Source organism: Epinephelus fuscoguttatus, linkage group LG1, assembly GCF_011397635.1.
Source record: "Epinephelus fuscoguttatus linkage group LG1, E.fuscoguttatus.final_Chr_v1".
Taxonomy (NCBI): domain Eukaryota; kingdom Metazoa; phylum Chordata; class Actinopteri; order Perciformes; family Serranidae; genus Epinephelus; species Epinephelus fuscoguttatus.
Window position 1 is genome coordinate 17,291,285 of NC_064752.1, and position 19,238 is coordinate 17,310,522.

At 41.3% G+C, this 19,238-nt stretch overlaps 1 protein-coding gene across 1 annotated transcript in view; it reads right to left on the bottom strand.

The window, feature by feature from the left end:
* Positions 1-4,845: 4,845 nt before the first annotated feature.
* Positions 4,846-19,238, bottom strand: part of LOC125897378 (cadherin-22-like) — a 395,305-nt gene continuing 380,912 nt past the window's right edge. The window contains exons 14-16 of the mRNA XM_049590690.1: positions 17,268-17,417; positions 16,836-16,937; positions 4,846-6,506 (exon numbers count right to left, since the gene is read on the bottom strand). Coding sequence (XP_049446647.1) covers positions 5,968-6,506; positions 16,836-16,937; positions 17,268-17,417 — 791 coding nt within the window. The 3' untranslated portion in view covers positions 4,846-5,967. The remainder of the gene's footprint in view (positions 6,507-16,835; positions 16,938-17,267; positions 17,418-19,238) is intronic.

Consider the following 19,238-nt stretch of genomic DNA (forward strand, 5'->3'; position numbering starts at 1 on the left):
CCTGGTTAGATCTGGCCCCTGGCTAAACTGCACACATTTTGCCCCTCTGTGAGCCGGTGCACAGCCTCTCTTCCTCTGGCAGGGCCCCTCTGGCTGATCCAACATTTAGAATTAAAAGAAAGGGTAACCAGGCTTATCTTTCAGGGAATCTGTGATTTGGAACAACCTACCGGAGGAGCTTGGGCGATATTAGAATCAATATCATTTTACCGGCTTCAAACATATTCGTATAGATGTGTTTTTTGTTTTTTTTTTATGGGGGCACTGTTGCCTCTAAGCAAGGTCCTGGTTTTTGAGTTTACAGGCAATTTTTTCCTCCTGTGGGTTTCCTCTGGGTGTTCAGATGCCCTCTCCTGCAGTCCAAAGTCATGTGGGTTAGGTAATAGAGACCTCCTTATTGCACATGTGTCTGGCTTTGGCGACCTGTCCAGAGTGTAACCTGTCTCTTGCCTGATGCTGAGACAGATGCCTGCTCCACTGAGACCTTACACAAGCTAAGTGGTTGAGAAAATGGATGCATGTTGTTGTTATCTGATGCCTTCTTATCCTTGTTTTTCCACTTTTTCTCGTCTTACCTTGTTTTTTACTTTTTATCCCACAAGGCTGTTTCATTTGATTTCCAAGCACTTCAAGCTCTCAATTTTTACTTGTACAAATAAATGGTACCATTGTTTATGATGGACTTAAGTATAAAATTAATTAAATGATCTTCACAGGCCCAAGTAATGTACTGCCACAAAAACATCAACAAAAAGTCATCATTATCCAACCCTTGGAGTGTTTGTCTGAGCATGGAAAAGGTTTGTGTGAATAAAAAAACACTCACGCAATTCTCAACCTAAATGCAATTTTTTGTAAAGAGTCAGTGGCCATCTAACGGTAACAGTCATCTCACTTTATTAATACTGCTTGTTAGAGTGCTGCATTTGCATTTGTTGTGGTAAAGACGGGTTTGCATGTGCAGTGTATCTTAGCTAAATGGATTTGTTGTTACCTTGGTGAAGGTGAAAGCCTTGTTTTTCAGAGTGTCTGAAAACTAAATAACTAATGCTATTCAGATATTAGGCGATATGTGATTGATATTTCTGCGGTGCACATTCATATTTCCCCCTTCCAGTGTTTAATCAATTGTCATTACCCAGCCAAGTACAGAGAGAAGAGAGAAGGATATTTAACAGCACACAGCTGCCCCCCTCGGGAACTGTCCATCACCAAACAGCTATCTGCATAACTAATGATGGACCTCATGTTGCCCTTGGAGTTGGGGGGGGGGGGATGCTCTGATTTATGGCAACACATTCATATGTTCACATGTGCAGGCCATCGCTAAGAAATGACATTTTCTCTGACAATGATTGAAGATGAACAAGAGGCTCATTTGCAGGGAAATAGGGTTGAAGTGACCCTGAATGTGTGCTTACTCTTTAACCTCAGCTTTCACAGCATTAGTCACATGACCCGTAGCGGTACAGATGACATTGTCTTGTGCATAACGTCTTTGGAGGCACATGTGTATTCTCCGCTTCCTGTACGACTGTGGAGTTCGCGCTGACCTACATTTGCGTGGGCCTGTATCCATTCAGACCATGACATTTGCTTGTCACTTAGCAAATACTGTTGGCTAAAGGCTGTGATTAATAATGGATGGCCAAATCACTCCTTGGCAAAGATACACAAATAAATAAATACATACACTGCAGAAGTGTAGGTCAATAGAGTATAATAGAGTGTGCTGCATACTGATAATGGTAATGTGAAATGTGATTCAAATTGCGAAATCAATTTTGAGTTTGAACTTTAACCTTAATCACTTAACACATTTCTCCAGACTATTTATTCATGATCTTCAGATTATAAATAATCATTCAGATTATTAATAATCATAATTAAAATCTTAAGATGCCAATTTGTTATTACACTGATTGCAACACTGTTGTAAAATGAGGGGAAAAAAACAGTTTGCTAGTTATATAGATGACGCTCGCGTATACCTGAACAACAGAATAGGTGAATTTCCAGTGACCTCCAAAACACGTCCTTAATGTCATGAAATGGTCATTGTTCTGCTTTAAAACTGCATGGTGAGGTTTAGGGAAAACATGGCTTGGCATTAAATAAGTACCTTTTGTAAGACACATACGTAATGTAAGCCCTGGTTCCACCAAATACTTTCGGTACCTTTGGCACCAAAAGTAACCCTTAAGACATGGTACCTACATCCTAGCATTTCCACCTCTAACAGTATTCTTCCAGGTGGGCAGGGCTGTTGTGATTCACTGCTCCGTCCAGTACTCACTGCATTTCCTCATTACATGTGACACAGATGGAAGCATGTACCTGGTTTATTGTCCACAGAACGAGGTTGAAGGAAGACATTTTCAGGGCAAAATAAAACAGGCTGCAATGAAAGTCTCTCTCCATGGGATATTTAAAAATAGTAGGTTTGTGCATTTAGCGGGGGTTTAGTGTTGCCAGAGCCGACGGTTCCAGCGAGAGGAGAGGGAGAAATAAAACAAAATAAGATAAAATAGGAAAAACCTGTCTCCCTCTTTTAATTTATTTTCAGCGTTTAATCAAGGTGGAGGCGGGCAGCTGGTGGTCCGAGACTTCCAGAGAGGGGAGAGGTAGAAACAAACAGCCAATGTGTGTCTGTGTGTGTTATGTTCAGGTGTTGTCACGTAAATAACAGTGCCCAAGCAATAAACAGGACAGACAATAGGATTTTATTTATTTTTACACTACATTTTCACTGAAAGCTGACCGAATCCGACCCGAGCCCGAATACAATTTACAGCTACATTTTTGACCAAACCCGGCCGACCCGTCGGGTACAATCGGGCTCAGATCGCCACAATCTAGTGTGTGTATGTGTCCCTATCTATAGGGGCCTATCTGAATTTCTGTCTTTGAGAGATATTATTTTGTAGTATAACTGAATTTTCTATCCATACATATAAATTTTAAATATATTAAAATTATAAGGCATCTTTGAGTAAACTGCGAGTATCGTTTAAGTAGGCTATGTCGTGGCCGGCCGAGTGTCCTCTTTTTTGGAAATCAAAATATGGTCACCCTACACTGTGTCCTTGTCCTGTGAGATTTTTAGATCTCACACGACAAAGAAGTTTAGATCTTTAATCATTTAAACTTTGAAACTTTCAAATGTACAATTTCATTGTTTTTCTTCATTTCACTTCAAGGGATAAAGTACTGAGTTAAAGGCCTACTGTGTTTTTTTTAAGCTTTCTCACATCAGTTAATATCAAGAAGGCCTTGCAATCCCCCGTAAAGCCTTGGTGACCCCTAGTGGGGGTCAAGACCCTCAGGTTGGAAACCAGTTTATTGCACTGTATTAGCATCCTAGGCTACGTTGTCAGACTGCAGTTGTATAGCACCTTTCCAGTCTTCCAAACACTCAAAGTGGCTTTACAGCACATATCACATTCACTCATTTACACACACTTTCAGACGCTGGTGGCTAACTACTGCATCACCATGCCACATTTTATAATATGTCTGAGTAAAATGTTGAAATGACCAACAGCTTCATCTTTCTTCCTCCGTCACTATGCCTTTGCATTTTCTGCATTACCTGACCAGCTCGCTTAGATGGCTAAACTGCGAGCCTCTGTAGGCTTTAGACACCGACAGTAGCATCCATGTTGTTGTTGCCCTACAGTCATGCTCTCAAGATTTAACCACTTGAACACCAATCCTATTGTGTACATAGCATGCTATGTCTTAATCATGAGCTCATGAGTTCCATTTAAAGGCAGCAAATTACCACAGCAACTACAGGGTGCTGCCTTATGCCAAACATAAGTATGGGTCATAAGCTGCCTGCACAGACAACCTATGGAGTCTTTTTTTCAGTGAGGCTGGTATAGATAAAAGGAGTGTGAGAGCTGCAATACTCTGTGTATTTGTCAAGTATCTGCCACTTCAGCTCTCCAGCAGAACCCTAAAAGTGTGGAGAAAGCTTCTTTTTGTTTCAGAGTGATGGTTAATTTATGCTTGAAACACAATCCAACGTCAACTCTCACCGCACAATCAGTGCATATAGTAGACCTACTAATGATACAAAAAAAAAGCTGACATTTTCTTTGAAACCTAGTTATGAAAGCAAGTAAATGCGAATCCCAGCCACCGTCTGACTGGCCATTTTAGCAGCAGATCATAAAGATGAAAGCAACTTCATACGCCTCAGCATCCTCTGGTGACTACGACAATTACAGTAGTTTGGCAGAAGGCAGCCGAGAGGGAGCCGTGCTGAGAGTAGAGTCTTTGTTTGGCTGTGGCCTGTCATATGGTCTGTTTGTTTCCATCTAGGACTATTCTCTGAATCTACCCCTGGTGTAAACACAAGCCAGCTCCACAATTATTCATAATTCAGGAGACATCTTCAGCAAACAAGTGGCAAAAGATAATTAGTAACATGGATGTCCTATTTACTTTTTCGCTGTGATCTCATTTACGGAGCAACTCGCTGAGTAATTTAAGTTTATTGCACACAGTGAGATGAAGGTTTTTTACCAAAAAAATTAAATATTTATTTGTTTTCATCTTTTTTTTTCTTTTTTTTTTTTTAAATTTTCAATACATTTGCAAGTTAAGGTCAACATTGAACAGGTTGTGGATATCAGGTGGATGTGACCAGTCCATTCTTCATCATCATCATCATCATATGCTACCCTTAAACCTCTCCTTTTTTAATTAGACACAAACATCCTGTGGTCACTTGCCCCGCCCCCACCCCCTCTACCCCCACCCTCCCTTCACCAAAAGGAAATAATAGCAAAATCAAACGTCTCAGGATATAAAATGAATTGAAACATATTGTACACATTCACACACAAAATCTGGAATGAAAATTGGCTCCCTGTGGGACAACGCTGGCAACCAGCCAATTCCACGGAACAGTCATTTTGTTTCATCTTAAATCACTGTTGCGGTTTGTGCCTTATTGCCTTACAATTGGCTGTTGAGAGGATAAGAAAAGAAATTGTTAACACGCAATTGTCCTCAGTTTGTGACCTCAAAAAAAAAACAAAAACAAAACAAAAATAAAAAAACTTTTATAAATCACTAAAATACAGCAAAAGTATGTCAGTCTCAATTGTTCAGACTGAACTGGCAGCTCTTTTTTTCCTGCAGTCCTTTCACTCCATCTGTTCCCGCTTTCTACTCGCCTCTACTTTTCAACCATGTCTAAAGTTAATTATTTTACAAAAGTGGTCATAGAAAATAAATACAAATATTTTCCAGTATGTAATCTTTATATAACCCAGATGTCACATCTTTGCCAGAATTCTGTAGCATCATCTGCCACTGCAGTCTGTCTTTCTTCCGAGTTGTCTTTCGTTCTTTTGATAGTGTCCTCCTCCCCTCACTTCGTCTTCAGCACTTGAGCAGAGTTCACTGTTGCGGTTACCATAGTGATCATGGTGTGTGTAAATAAATAAATAAATACATAAAAACAAATAAATACATAAATATTTCCTCCTTTTTAAATAAATATGTTTGTCAGACAGGTTGCCTTGGCATAGTTTAACCCTACCTACGTAATGCTGATACTCTGAAAACAGTCTCACAGCTTAAAATAAAGGTTCTCATCTATGATTTACGAGAGAGAGGAAAAATCCTCCCTTCAAACTAAACGGCAATTTTGGTGACTGGATATCTCTTTCTGTACTCTCTCTCATATCAATGCCAGAGCTTTCATGCTAAAGTCTGAAAACTCTTGCAAAAAAAAAAAAAAAAAAAAAAAAGCTAAATAAAAAATAAAAACTTGAGTTCAAAGTTTGACACTGGGCTTTTTCTTTCAAAGAGATAAAGAGGTGGTGCTCTGTCTTTAAGGAGTACACAGTGCTGGCTCTGATGAGTGCCAGAGGGTGAGAAGAGGAGGCAGAGAAGAAGAAGAAGAAGAAGCAAGGAGTTTAAATGTCTCTCTGCAAAGGAGAAGCTGTGCTAGGACCCTTCCTCCTCAGGATTCCCTGGAGCGTAGTAGCCCGCCAGTTGCCTGAAACGCGGTCCCCAGTCGCTGAGGTAGGAGAAATCCTGCTCCGAGGTGGTGGACAGCGTGTGGATGGAGCTTAGCGAGAGCGCTGGCGAACTGGTGCCCTCAAAGGCGTACGTCTGGAAGGAGTCGTACGGCGGCACCGACAGGTCAGCGTCGGCCTGCTCCACCTTCTTTCGGATGTAGCCTTTGAATAAGGAGAAGTCTGCCGCCGACGCTGCTGCTGCTGCAGCTCCGTCTGCACCGCCCCCAACCCGGTTGGCCTGTATCCACTGCGGCAGCGAGCGGATGTCAGGGCCAGAGTCACAGCTCTTGGCCTCTGGGAAGTCATAGAGGTTCCTCAGGGCGCTCATGTCATACGCCTGAGTGTCCTGCTCCCCTCCGCCCTCGTCGTTGTACTTGATGACGTTATCCCTCATGTCCTCCTCATCCTCCGCCATCCTCTGGCCCTTCCTGTGGCGCTTCAGAGTCAGGATCAGCAAGACAAGGACTGACAGAGAGAGAAAAAAAGACGAAGATTATAATACCACACTAATGGTCAAATATGTACAGGTTGAACACATTTACAAATTAAACCTTGATATTCTTAAGTTGGCATTCTAGGGTGAAGGTTCTGTTTCAACATTTGGGGGGGACACATATGAAAAAGGTGGGCTGGGGTCCTCCCTCAGAAATTTTGAGTGTCAGACACTCAATTTATGGTGGAAATTAGGGGTGTAACGATCCATCGATCTGGAAAGTGAAAGTGAAAAGATCATTACATATCGCCATCTTTAGGATACGCTTTTATTTTGAAAGTCTATGTCACCGTCAAACAGCGGCAGGCAGATGCTAAGCAGCCACGAGAGACTATGAGGATAATCCTATTTACTCAGGAAAAAATCAGCAATGTGGGTTAACAGACAGAGCACATGCCGTATGTATACAATGTGGTTATGAGATAAAACACGACGTAACGTTAGCTGCCTGGTCGGCATCTCACTGCGTGAACTTCTTACATGAGCTAACATTAGCTGCTCTGTTTCAACGTTTGGCTGAAAAGGTGCATGCAGGCTGAAATTCAACCGTGCTGTTCTGTCGGGAGCTGGCCCTTAAATCACATCAAATCGAAACTGTATCGTGGCAGATTTCGTAATATCTGCAAATATCGTATAGTTGTCCAAAGAATCAATAAGTCGTATCGTGATTGAACTGGTGATTTACACCCCTAGTGGAAATGTTTTTAATTTCCTCAAAATCAAAGTCCCCTGCTACTTTCATGTGTTTACTATTTACAACATGCACATGGTCTAAATAATGAGGGGGACCTGTCCCCTGCGTCCCCCCTGAATCCACCCTTATACTGGCACATGTTTCACCCTCGTGCTTTGTCGCTAAACAACAAAGAGGTTAAATCCAATTCTTTTTTGATCAACCTGAACAGCAGGAAAAGATAAAAGCCAGGATAAAGACAGGTTCCAATTTAAGAGGTTTTTTATAAACTGTCATTACAGCAAGTGTTTAGAAATCTGTGGCTTTTACTCGCTGGCTGCACAGTAGAAATGGATTAAGAGTTGTCAGGCTGAGTTTAAAGAGCTTGCATACAAAAAGGAATTCCTCTTCATCTTGCCACCAATAATGACATATCAAACTCAGATTCAAGGTATTCAGTACAAAAGAAAACAACTGCACTTACGAAACTAAGTGTACTAAATGTGTTTGTGGTCTATAGGGCTTCACATCAAACATGCACCGTGCGGCAAGTTCTTTTAATGCTAAAGTTTCTCCCATTGTAACTTTAATTTCACCTCTCAGGGCAAAGGCACAGCAGGGGAGGATAATATATTATCTAGTTTTACATTTGAAATGCATGAGCATTGATTTTTCACAATCCTGATTGCCTTGCCCAGAAATATGATTCAAAAGGCCTAATGGAGACCAATCTGTATATCAATACTCATCCAGATCGAGCCAATCTGAGACTTTGTGGTTCCATCACTACTTCAAACCAGAGGCAATCGCCTACAAAGAGAAGAGAAATTCCTTGTAAAATTAAGTCTGGATTAAAGAAGGGTAAGCAATTGAGATGGATCACGTTATAGAGTAATGAGGCGAGAGGAAAACAAAGGCTGTATGCAGTGATAAATCAATGGGGCTTTAATTTCAGCTTAGTTATTTTAATTACTGCCTACATTTGTGATTAGACAAGTCTCACTTGGCTCAGACACCCACCCCCTGACTCCATCAGCCCTCCTCGGGGCTGCACCCCTTCCCACCCCTTACAGCACATCAAATGTCATTTTCAGTGATGATAAAATCACATTACAGGCAGTTAGGAATGAATTATGCACACTGGGGTGCATATGAAAGATAATGAACAACCCAATTTACAATATGGATAAACAGTAATCGAGCCTCTTTTTGATCAACTAATTAATAAGCAAAGACTGATGTGGACAGGGATTTAAATACAATACGTGGTAAATACTCTCAAATACAAACATGACACAAAACTAAAAAAAAAAAAAAAGACTGGCAGTATAATAAAATGTGGCAAAAATTAATGTATTAAATCAACAAAATGATTACAGTACCCAATTGTGTGAATTCAAAGCAGCTAGTAGTAGATCAGTTCATTAATAATTTCTCTATAATGGATAACTAATCAAAATAAATGGGATTCTTTCCAAAATGTGTTTATTCCTGCTTTCCCACTTCACACTATTAACTGAATTAGTAAGAGCTATGAGTGGCCTTTTAGCAAATGGAGTACATGCTGAGAAAAAATTAATAATGGTGATAAAATCAGGCTCATTAAAGGGAAACTACATCAAAATGCATTCATGTTATTCCTATGGTCCAAGACAGTCCAGAAGTTTGAGTAATGATGCACAACTCTCTCCCAAATCTCAAAACTAGAGTGCTTAAACCAGCGCCCAAGGAACACATCATTAAGCTCAGCCTTGTTTCCAATTTCTCCCAGTGGCCACTCGCAGTATTGCAGCAATAATGTGGCCCCAGACAGTGTTCTCCCAATAGCTCACCACTGTAAAGAGACGTTGAAATGCAAAGGTCAAATATGATTCTCTGTGTTATGAATTTTAGATCAATGGAGGTTTTATATTTGTAAAACTTTCCTAGAGCTGACATTTTCTGAGTCTGTGACGTCATCACAATGCAAAGTCTATGAGTGGAGCAGGAAGACTAAGTAGACCCAGAAGCTGCAAACTTTTCTGGTATATGAGTCAGGCGAGAGTTCTACTGGACTGATTACGCGCCATCTTTGGGTCCGCTATCTCATTATATACATCTCAAACCTGGTATACACTGTAATTGTGGGCTGTCTCAGATGAAAGATGACCATCGTGACAGAAACGTGGCGATGTCTTTGGTCGTGGCTCTAAAACTGTGGTCCTTTGTCGCACAGTGAGAGCGATTCAAGGATGGCCATTGTCACAGACTTGCGATCAAAGACGGCCTGGGATAAAATTCTGACAGTGTCATAAATTTGGAATGACCATCTCAATGTGTGACTTTTGTTACGACCTACAATCTTTGGAGCTAAACCCAAACAAACACACGGATATCAGCTCGCCATGGAGGCAAAACGCACTAAAAGCAATGTGTGGGATTCCAGCAAAGAGGAAAACCTTGTGGAGTTGTCGCAGCAGAAGCCTTGCCTGTATGATGTGTCCTCCAGTCCTTAACATGATTACGTAGATGGACAAAGTGAGGAAGGAAACAGCGGCAGAGTTGCAGCTGCCCGGTGAGCAACCTAGCAGCTACTGTAGCACACACACACCGCAGTATATAGTGCCCAAAAAACTTGTGACCCTCTATGTTGTGCTTCACAGCAGCATCCTTGTGCAGTCAGTATGGGAAGCTGTTGCATCGTACGCTGTAGCCTGTGATTCAGCAGGTGCTGTCATCGCCTCACATCAAATTAAATGTCATACCCAAGTTTATTAGATCCATGTCGCACAGTGTAGCTGCACTAAACTCATAAGATTAATAAAATCTCACAGCCTGTAGGAGGCTTAAGACTAAAAATCTGTAATGTTGCTCTATAGACAATGAATTGCAAAGATAGTATAGATGACACTGAGTGCACCCAGGGGAATGTTCTTAGTGTGTGGGTACATTTTCTGTTTCATACCTGAGAACATTACAACAGAATAAAGCTCATTTGGGTAACAAAACAAAAAGAAAACTTTCAAAATTCAGTCTCCTATTTACTGTCTATAAAGCAGCTCCAGACTTTATACTTGATAACATCACAAGTTTGCGACTTCCTGCTCTGGTTTCTGGTTTTAATAGAGAGTTGCTCATGTTCACACATACTGATAGGTAGGTTTCTATGGTCATGGAAATAACACGTGGGAATTCTTAAATTAGATGGTCTTCTTCTTTAATGACGGATTTCTGTAACAAAACAACAACAATGAACTCAGATGAAGAGATGTTTGTCCTTAATTAGTGAGTTTTGATTGGCAGCAGGATGTGTTTCCTGTGGACAGTTAGCTATGGACTGTGTTACTGTGCAACAGTGGAAAGAATCCCTTTTTCCTCCCTTTTAGCGGGAACAATAAGCAGCAACTCTAAAGGGATGCCAGTGAAGGGACATTTAGATAGATCATTAACCAGTAGGCACCATGCATCTTCTGGAACAGATAGCCTGTTGCCTAAAACAAATGCCTACAAGCCCACAGAGATAAAAAGACTATCAATTATAATGGGGCCTGTGCTGTCTGGGACGACACAGATTGTTTGATGCTCTGAAGCCACCAGAACACCCATCCATACGTTGTGAAAATGAGATATGTCCACATCGTTTTCACAGACTAACTAGATCAATGTCGTGACTTTATGTGCTGCGTACGGGAAGATTCACACATGTTAAAGCACATATTAGTATGTGTGAAAAGGCCTGAGGGCAAATGCACTCTTTCAAAGTGACTTTGGAAGTCAGGATGCAACTATAAAAAACACAATGTTTCACCTTCTGTTTTAATCTCCTCCCACTACTCTTTCCTTTCTCCTGAGCAAACATAACAAAACATCAGTTTCAAGCATATAATCTGTACAAATGACTTGTTGCTGCTCCTGGTAATTGTCTTCATTTGGTGTAAATGGCCTAAAAAATAACTTTGGGAGTGAAAACGCCCCGTGTGTTCCTTGCCTAAAGAGCTGTGCCAGCCTAAAGAGCCTTGCTGATCTTGAATGGGGATTTTATGCAGTATCTTTGACTGATAATGTACATTCGTTCTCCTTGTGCATTGTTTGCCCGGCTGTGTTGGGAGAGCGGTGTCTGTAACCATTGTGTTTATTCTTCTCCTCCATGAATGGGGCGAATTAATTGCCACTGGGTTGAGGAAACAGTCATGGTTTGTGGTAAATTGCAGCGCTGACTGCCATGCATACTAAACAAGCCCTAAGACAATTACTCTAAATTCACACTAATGAGGAGAGTAATAGAAGGCAGAAAACTTGATGTTAAGAACTCCTTCATACGTGCTGCCTTCTCAGTAAATACAACTGAAGGAGTCTCAGTATGTGGTGGTCCAGTTGGATGCAAAGATAACCTCACTTCTGAGAAACCCTTCCTCAGTGTCTGTTAGCTACACCGATGCTTAAACTCTAAGACACTGGAAACCTGCTTATTCCGTTGGAGATTAACATGCCTCAGGCAACACACAACACCACGTACAGAACTAACCTTAGTAGAAAGCATATGTACCTGTGTATAGCCACCTCCTATACATAAAAATCTGGTCCCCATGTGTACAGATGTTGCGATAAGCGTTCCTGACAAGACAGTTAATTTACCCTTGGGCTGCACTGGTTGCCCCCACCCAGGAGTTCATCACAAGCAGATGGGAGGTAATTGGAATGGATGCATGCAGATGCTGCGACGCAGTGGAATGGATTCATCACATCAGGCCTATAAATGAACTGATGGAGGGACTGTTTGTTTGTAAGGTAATTAGGCAGAAATTTGTTTTCATTTTTCTCATCATCCAACAATTGATGTAATAGAGGTGGTCCAGCCTCTGGAGAGGGGGAGTGCTGGCTGGATAGGTAGATGTGTGTGTGTGTGTGTGTGAGTGTGTGAAGACAAGGAGCAGACAATGATGCTGCATTGAGAGAACGGATTGCATTGCAGTTAATAGGTGGCGAGTGATTTGTCTAAGCGTGTGGATGTGTGCTTAGCATGCACGACTAGGCACACACGAAATGTGCGTGGAAAGCGGGAAGCATTAGGCAATGTGCAGTCGATGAGATTGCTGCCACATGCCTTGCTCCCGTCTGTTATTCACACCACATGATAGTTATGAAAACACTGCTCATCCCCCCTGATCCCAGACCCTGCAGCCCTGAGCTTTGAAATGTCCACATGATGACTGGCAGAAGCCAGGCGCTCCGACTTAGCCTGTCCTTCAGTGCTTTGATGAGGCGTGTTCAGTCCATTTTCTCCCAATCAGTATCAGTCACTCACAGTGGCACAGACTGACACTGTTGAAGTCAACACTGGATCATTTTATTAGTGGAATCAAAATAGCAGACGTGGGTAGTAATGCATTACATGTAACATACATGAGTGAAAAAGTCATTTTGTAATGGCATGAATACTTTTCATGTGTCTTCTTTTAAGCTGTATCTCTAATCCTTACTTTAAAAAAGTCTGTTCAATTTATTTGTAACATAGAATCATAAATATTCTTTAAACAATATTAATAGTTGTCAGCAGAGGTGTAAATATAGACAGTGCAGGAAGTGCAGTTGCACTGGTCCCCGTAGGGTGGGGGGGCTCCCCTTGCAAATTATTCAGATTGACACCTCAGAGCTACACCTGTGTTCAAAGAACTCACATTTAATTAAAATTTGTGCCATTTACTATGGGCTACATGCTCTCAAAAGTGCAAACCTATCTCTTAAGAGGTAGATTAAATTTGAAATAATGGCGTTTTCGCACCACTTTTAAAAGTGTGTGTAAATCAGTTTGTGGAGTGATTTTGTGGAACACACTGCGTGAAGAAATAAATCAAAGTAAAGATATCAGGCAGTTTAAAAACAGGTACAAAGACAGTATCTTCACAAAGTAAGGAAATGATCAGAGGGAATGTAATGTACACTCAGGGTGTCAGTAGTCAGTAGCAATCTACAGCAAAATTAAATGCATATTCTACATTAACTAGAAAAACCATGAATCAACTATAAAAAACTATTCAATTACATGGATAATTTCTTTTTTTTCCTTTTATATTTTTGTCACATGCAGGTATGCAGTGATCATTATTGGGTAACATGTATGTTAATGTTGTCTAATGTCAAGTCTCTATTTGATCATGTGACAAGACAATACGATGTCAGTTCCTTCAATATTTAGCAGTAGTAGTAATAAATACATGTCAGTGTTGATGACAGAAGCTCCCTTCTTCCCAACCTCAGCAGGGTGAACTTTTATCATTTTCCTGGGCTTGTTTTTGCAGCATGTGGTATAAACATCCTTTATGCAGGGTAGAGAAGCGCTTATGTTGTGTTCAGCTGAATGAATCGCTCTTTGCAGGGCCTTGTGGTCCTGTTGGGTGCTGTTTCTGTACCAGGCAGTGATAGTCTCCCTTGTTAAACATGAGTTTATTTTTTAGCTTTTTACTTCACTACATGTATCATCCATATGTTTGTTACAACTACTCTGCTCTAAATGTGAAACAAGACGCAGCTTCTAGCGACCGTCCCTGACCACATCTGGCCAACAACACTTTCATCAGTGAAGTAAATACTGAGATCTCTGCTTTTTAAGCACTTTTGCTTTGGAAGTTGCACAGTGTTGGTAAAAGTGTAGCTAGCTTGCTAACATTAGCCATGTTAATTTAAAACAAGTACTGTTTTATTATTTGGCACTGCCCTGCACACCCTAAAACATTTATCCATCATCTACTTCATTACCCTGGGCACAATCCTCCGTCACCACAGTATTCATTTCTGTCACTATGCAGATGACACACAGCTCTACATCTCCACCAAACCCTCTCCCTGTCCTCCCACCTCCCTCACCACCTGCCTTGAGGACATCAGGAGTTGGATGCCCAGGAACTTTATAAAGCTTGATGGAAGCAAAACATGAGGCCCTGCTCACTGGCACCAAAAACACCCTGTCCAATATTCAAAGAAGTCTCACACATCATCACTGACAACTTCCCTGTACCCTCCTCCAGCCACGTCAAGAGCCTCACTGTCATTCTGGACAGCACTCTTTTTATTTGAACCCCACATAAACATTACCCAGACAGCTTTCTTCCACCTCTGTAACATTTCCAGACTCCACCCATGACTGTGCCAGCACAGCACTGAAGTCTTGGTCTGCGCATTTGTTATATCCTGTATTGACTACTGTAATGAGTTCTCCCTGGCCTTCCCATCAAACAGGCTTCAAATCATTCAAAAGTCACTGTGTGTATGTGCCCAAGTCGCATCTCTTGTTCTATATGTTATTTCATACATACATATTATATTAACCCTTTCCCCACCATTGATGAGATATTCCGTTAATCTGAGATTTCACTGTGATAAGATAGGGGGCGCTGTTACACATCTTGTGAAATAGAACAGCACTGCCATGTCCAAGTCAGACTAAGAAGAACATCTGCTGGAAACCGCAGGAAGATGTTGCAGCTTTTAAACTGCATGAAAATGCCGGCACCAACAGAAGGTTACAATTGTGCAAGCCGTGGAGATGCCAACGGACTCAGACTCCGACACTTTCTGTTTTGATCTACATTCTGAATCCGATTTGGCCAAAAATGGAAATGAGTTTGGTTGGACGAAACGGGATCTCCATGACAGTGACAGTGACACATGGACAAGACAACCACCGAGGAAAGGGAGAGAACAGAACACTGTACAATCACTGAACGTGACATGTTCTGCTATACCTCACAGAAAATATTATTGTCATTATTATTACAATTATTATTTTCATTTATATAATTCAAACTGAAGTAACAACAAAAAACAAAAAATGTAAATGTGAAATTGATTTATACTTGAAAATGCATTTTTCTCAGCTTTTTGTCTGAAATGTTCTTTTTTTTTTATGAAAATACACAAATTCAAGTGTTGATAATAAAGAAATGGAATAAGATAGAATAAAATGATTTTTGTATATAAAAACAGAAGGTCTCTTCTTTGTTTAATGTATACACGGTTTACATATTCATAGAACAAATTATTCTGTGGGTCTTGAAAGATTAGTGAATATGAAAAATAATACGCTGGCGGGGAGTGTTAAAGTTGAAAGTAACTGGTACTCTGAGTTACTTATTAACCAGGTACTTTTTAACTTTTGCTTTTGTAGATTTCTCAAATGGTAATTTTCACTTTTACTTTGGGGGATTTGTAACTGCTGTATAAGGACAGGGCAGAGCGGCAATGATTAACTAGCTAGTGGGATACACACTTCAGACTCACATGCACTAACATGCATTCACAGCTGGACCGTCTGCCACAAATATAGTATTTGATATTGTTAAGTGTGGCTTTATAAACGTTCTGAATATCATAGAGAGCTCCTCATCCAAATCACCAAGGCTGCAATGGTAAAAAAAAAACAGTCTTAGGACCACAATGCTATATTTTCCCTGCACAGCGTGTAACTTTCCACAAGTTTAAAGGCCACAGAATTGTTTTCAACTCCAGCAGCCTTTGTGGGGATGTCATCTAGCCCAGAACACCAAAACCAAGATACACTGCAAGCACAACATTTTTTTTCCCTTTTTTTTTCATAGCCAGCAGTGGTTGCCTCAGATTTGTACATAACATTTTTGTGGAGGCTTTTAAAGCCATGATGAATAAATGATGCTCTGCTTTTGAAGTTCACTCCAGTAGATGGTTTGGTAAATGGAGACTGAGTTTTAACAACTCTCATTAGAAAAGCTCTTTAAAAGAAATAGATAGCAATGTTAGTCACAGTTAGCGCTGCCTGGTGTCACATCATCCATCATTCACTGGCTGCACGATGGGAAACATGTATAGGCGCGAGCGGGGGAGACAAAACACTGTGACAGCGCTGTCGTTTCTTTCTGTCACTGAGGAGTGGGATGCTAAGACGTACGGTGGGGGGAGAACGAGAAGCAAACTCATAAAATTTTCAGATATGACAATACTGAACCTCTTCGGGCTCAGAGAGGGTGAGCGTGTGCACGCATGTGTATGTTAGTGTGTGGCTGTGCATGTGTAGAAAAATCAGAGAATGTCTGGAAAGCCTTGTCTATTTAAAGCCCGCTGCTCCAGAGGTACACAAGTGCTGAAGCAGCTCTTTTTGCCTGTTTGCTCTCTCTAACGCCCCTCCACTTCACTCCCATTCATTCCATCTCCGTCTGTGTTCCAAGGATCAAAGTGGCTTGATATCATTCAGAAACCCAGGCATCATCTGTGCTCCTGTTTAAACAAAAGCTTTCTCCTCAGAAAAGCAGCAACAAAATGTCCAACAGGGAAGCTGCTCATGAAAGAAAGATGAAAAATTGATCTTGTTTTTATGTCATTTGACTTAGTTTTCCTGCCACTGCATGTGCACTTCTGCACTTCTGAAAGTGTTCAATCCATTAAGAGACGCATGCTTGGGTGCATGATTCTATGAGCGGCACACATAAAGTCACGTCTTCAGGGTGCAGCCTTCAGCCTTGCCTTTTTAGTATTGGTCCGGCTGGAGTAGTTGAACTCAGCAATGACCCCAGAATAGCACTGCTAATAAACTGTGCCTATCCTTTGGTCTGGCCATCCATCATATATCCATACATTTATCACCTCATACATCCATACATGAGTACATCCATCTGCTTACCTATGAGAATGAGCATGCAGACCAGCAGTGCTATAAGAGCCCCAGGGCTGAGAGCAGCACTCATTACATAGGCTGTGGCATTGCAGGACTGGATTTCTCCCTCTGTGTGGCAAAAGAAAAAAAAAGCATTTACTGTACAGATTTAATACCAGTTATGAGTCACTTCAGTGGACAAGGATTAAGCACTGTTTGATCACGAGAAAAAAAGGTTTTAATCATGCATATATTATATTTTCACCCTGCTGAAATCCCAGTTGAAGGCCATATGTCCGCAGATTTGCGGCCTTGTGACGGTTTATTTTTCACAAGCTGATAAAAACTGTTTGCTGACCAAAAACAACAAAATGTAGATGACCTTTTTAGCACTGCTGATGCAGGAGGTGACAGTGACGATAATGTTAATAATGGTGCAGCATCTACAGTAGCTCTTACCTGTGTCACAGCCGCAGACGTGAATGGTCAGGGTGCCTGTGGAGCTGAGGGAGGGAGGCCCGCTGTCAACCACCAGGATGGGCAGAAAGTACACATTCTGCTCATGGCGGTTAAAGCCTGACCGCTGGGTCCGGATTCCAGCTGTGTTGTCTGGAGTGGGTGGTGTGAGTGTTTCGGGGAGGGGGAGGATGGGGGGGGGGGGTTAGAGAGACAAGGTAAAGCAGAGAATTACACATGAGCGACTTAATATTTGAAGAACAAAACCACTTTTGTCTGCTTGCTGATGTCTGGTTTTTACCAGGCTGCAGTTGGATTGCTGAAACTCCATCCAGTGAGTGCTTTTATTACTGCTCTCTTTTTTTAGTCCTTTGAACTCACCACTGTACTGATGGAAGTTGGAAACAAAGCGAGAGTGTTGATCATGCAGGCCTATTTGACATTACTAAAATGTCAGGACAAATCTCAGTTTTCAAGACTTGACACTTGACAATGTAAGATGTTTGCCATTTGATTTGAATGAAAATGAAAATAAGTTATTGGAGAAACGGTCAAGTGAAAGAAAACAACAGGCAGAGAAGCACCATTCTTGTTATACGTTGTTTGAATAAATCATCTGCCAAAATGCATAGTTCAAGGACTCCAGATGAAGGGTGACAGGACTGGCAGCAGGACTGGCAGCTTTAAGATGGGGTTGATTGATTTCACCGGGGATGAGAACTGCTTTCGTGCTATTAACATTTATCATGTGGTTTTCGACTTCTTTTTTTTTTTTTTTTTTGAGCAAACAAAAACCAGAAGAGAAAATACGTGTGAGAGCCAGTGTTTGAAATTAAACTTCGCCAGTGTATATGTGAGCTCTCTCCCAGAGACATAGATAAATGTAACACAGAATACTGGAGGAGGCTTTGACAAATAGAGTCAGAGAAGCTTTGCGGGTAGACTTGCGGATACCAAGCAATCCATCTCCCAGAACATATATCACAGTTATCCATGTCGCCCCAGAGCTCCTCTGGCACATGTAGAACAATCTTCAAATTACTGTTTATGTACGGGAACGTTACGCCCCTGAGTTTGTCCTTTTGACTTTTACACAGCATTCTCCTCCACAGCTGTCTGCTTTAGAGAAAAGATTCTCTCCGAAACATATGAAGACAACAGACTGAAACATGATTGAACATGAAACAAATAAACTTAAAAAACATGCACATGCAGCTCTGTAAAGTTTTACATATCCGCCTTATTCCGACCCCTATGATACTTTGTGTGGATTGTAGGCGTGACTTCCTGTGCTGAACTGGTGCTGGAATTTTCCAATAGTTACAGTATGCTAATACTTAAGCAATTGGGAAATAAAACATGGGACACACCACCACCATTGTTGTTGGTTGCTCCATTGCTCCATGGTTGTTCACCTTTTTAACCAAGCGTGTTAGCAACTAGCTTACCTTTCTATGTTAACAACTATTAAGTTCAACACAGCCCGAAGTAGCTTACGGCAAACATATCCCCCCCTTAAAAGGATGATTTATGATTTCTTACCACTCGTAAAAGACACATTTGGCAGGATTTAACATAATTTGGTATTCAATTTTAAAAAAGATTTCGGTATAAGTTTCTTTTTTTGAGGTCACAGATACAAGTGGCCGAAATGAGTTTCCTCCGTGGGGTGGCTGGGCTCAGCCTTAGAGATAGGGTAAGGAGCTCGGACATCTGGAGGGAGTAGAGCTGCTTCTCCTTCGTGTCGAAAGGGGTCAGTTTAGGTAGTACAGGCTCTGGTACAGGTTCTCCTGGCAGGTCCCACTGGTAGGAGGCCCTGGGGCAGACCCAGAACAAGCTGGAGAGACTATATATGTCGTCTTGCCTGGGAAAGCATTGCTGGAGAGAGGGACGTCGCGGTTAAAGATGGATGGATGGATGGATGGATGGATGGATTTATTTTTTAGCTCTCTATACTTTGAATAAAGGTGATGT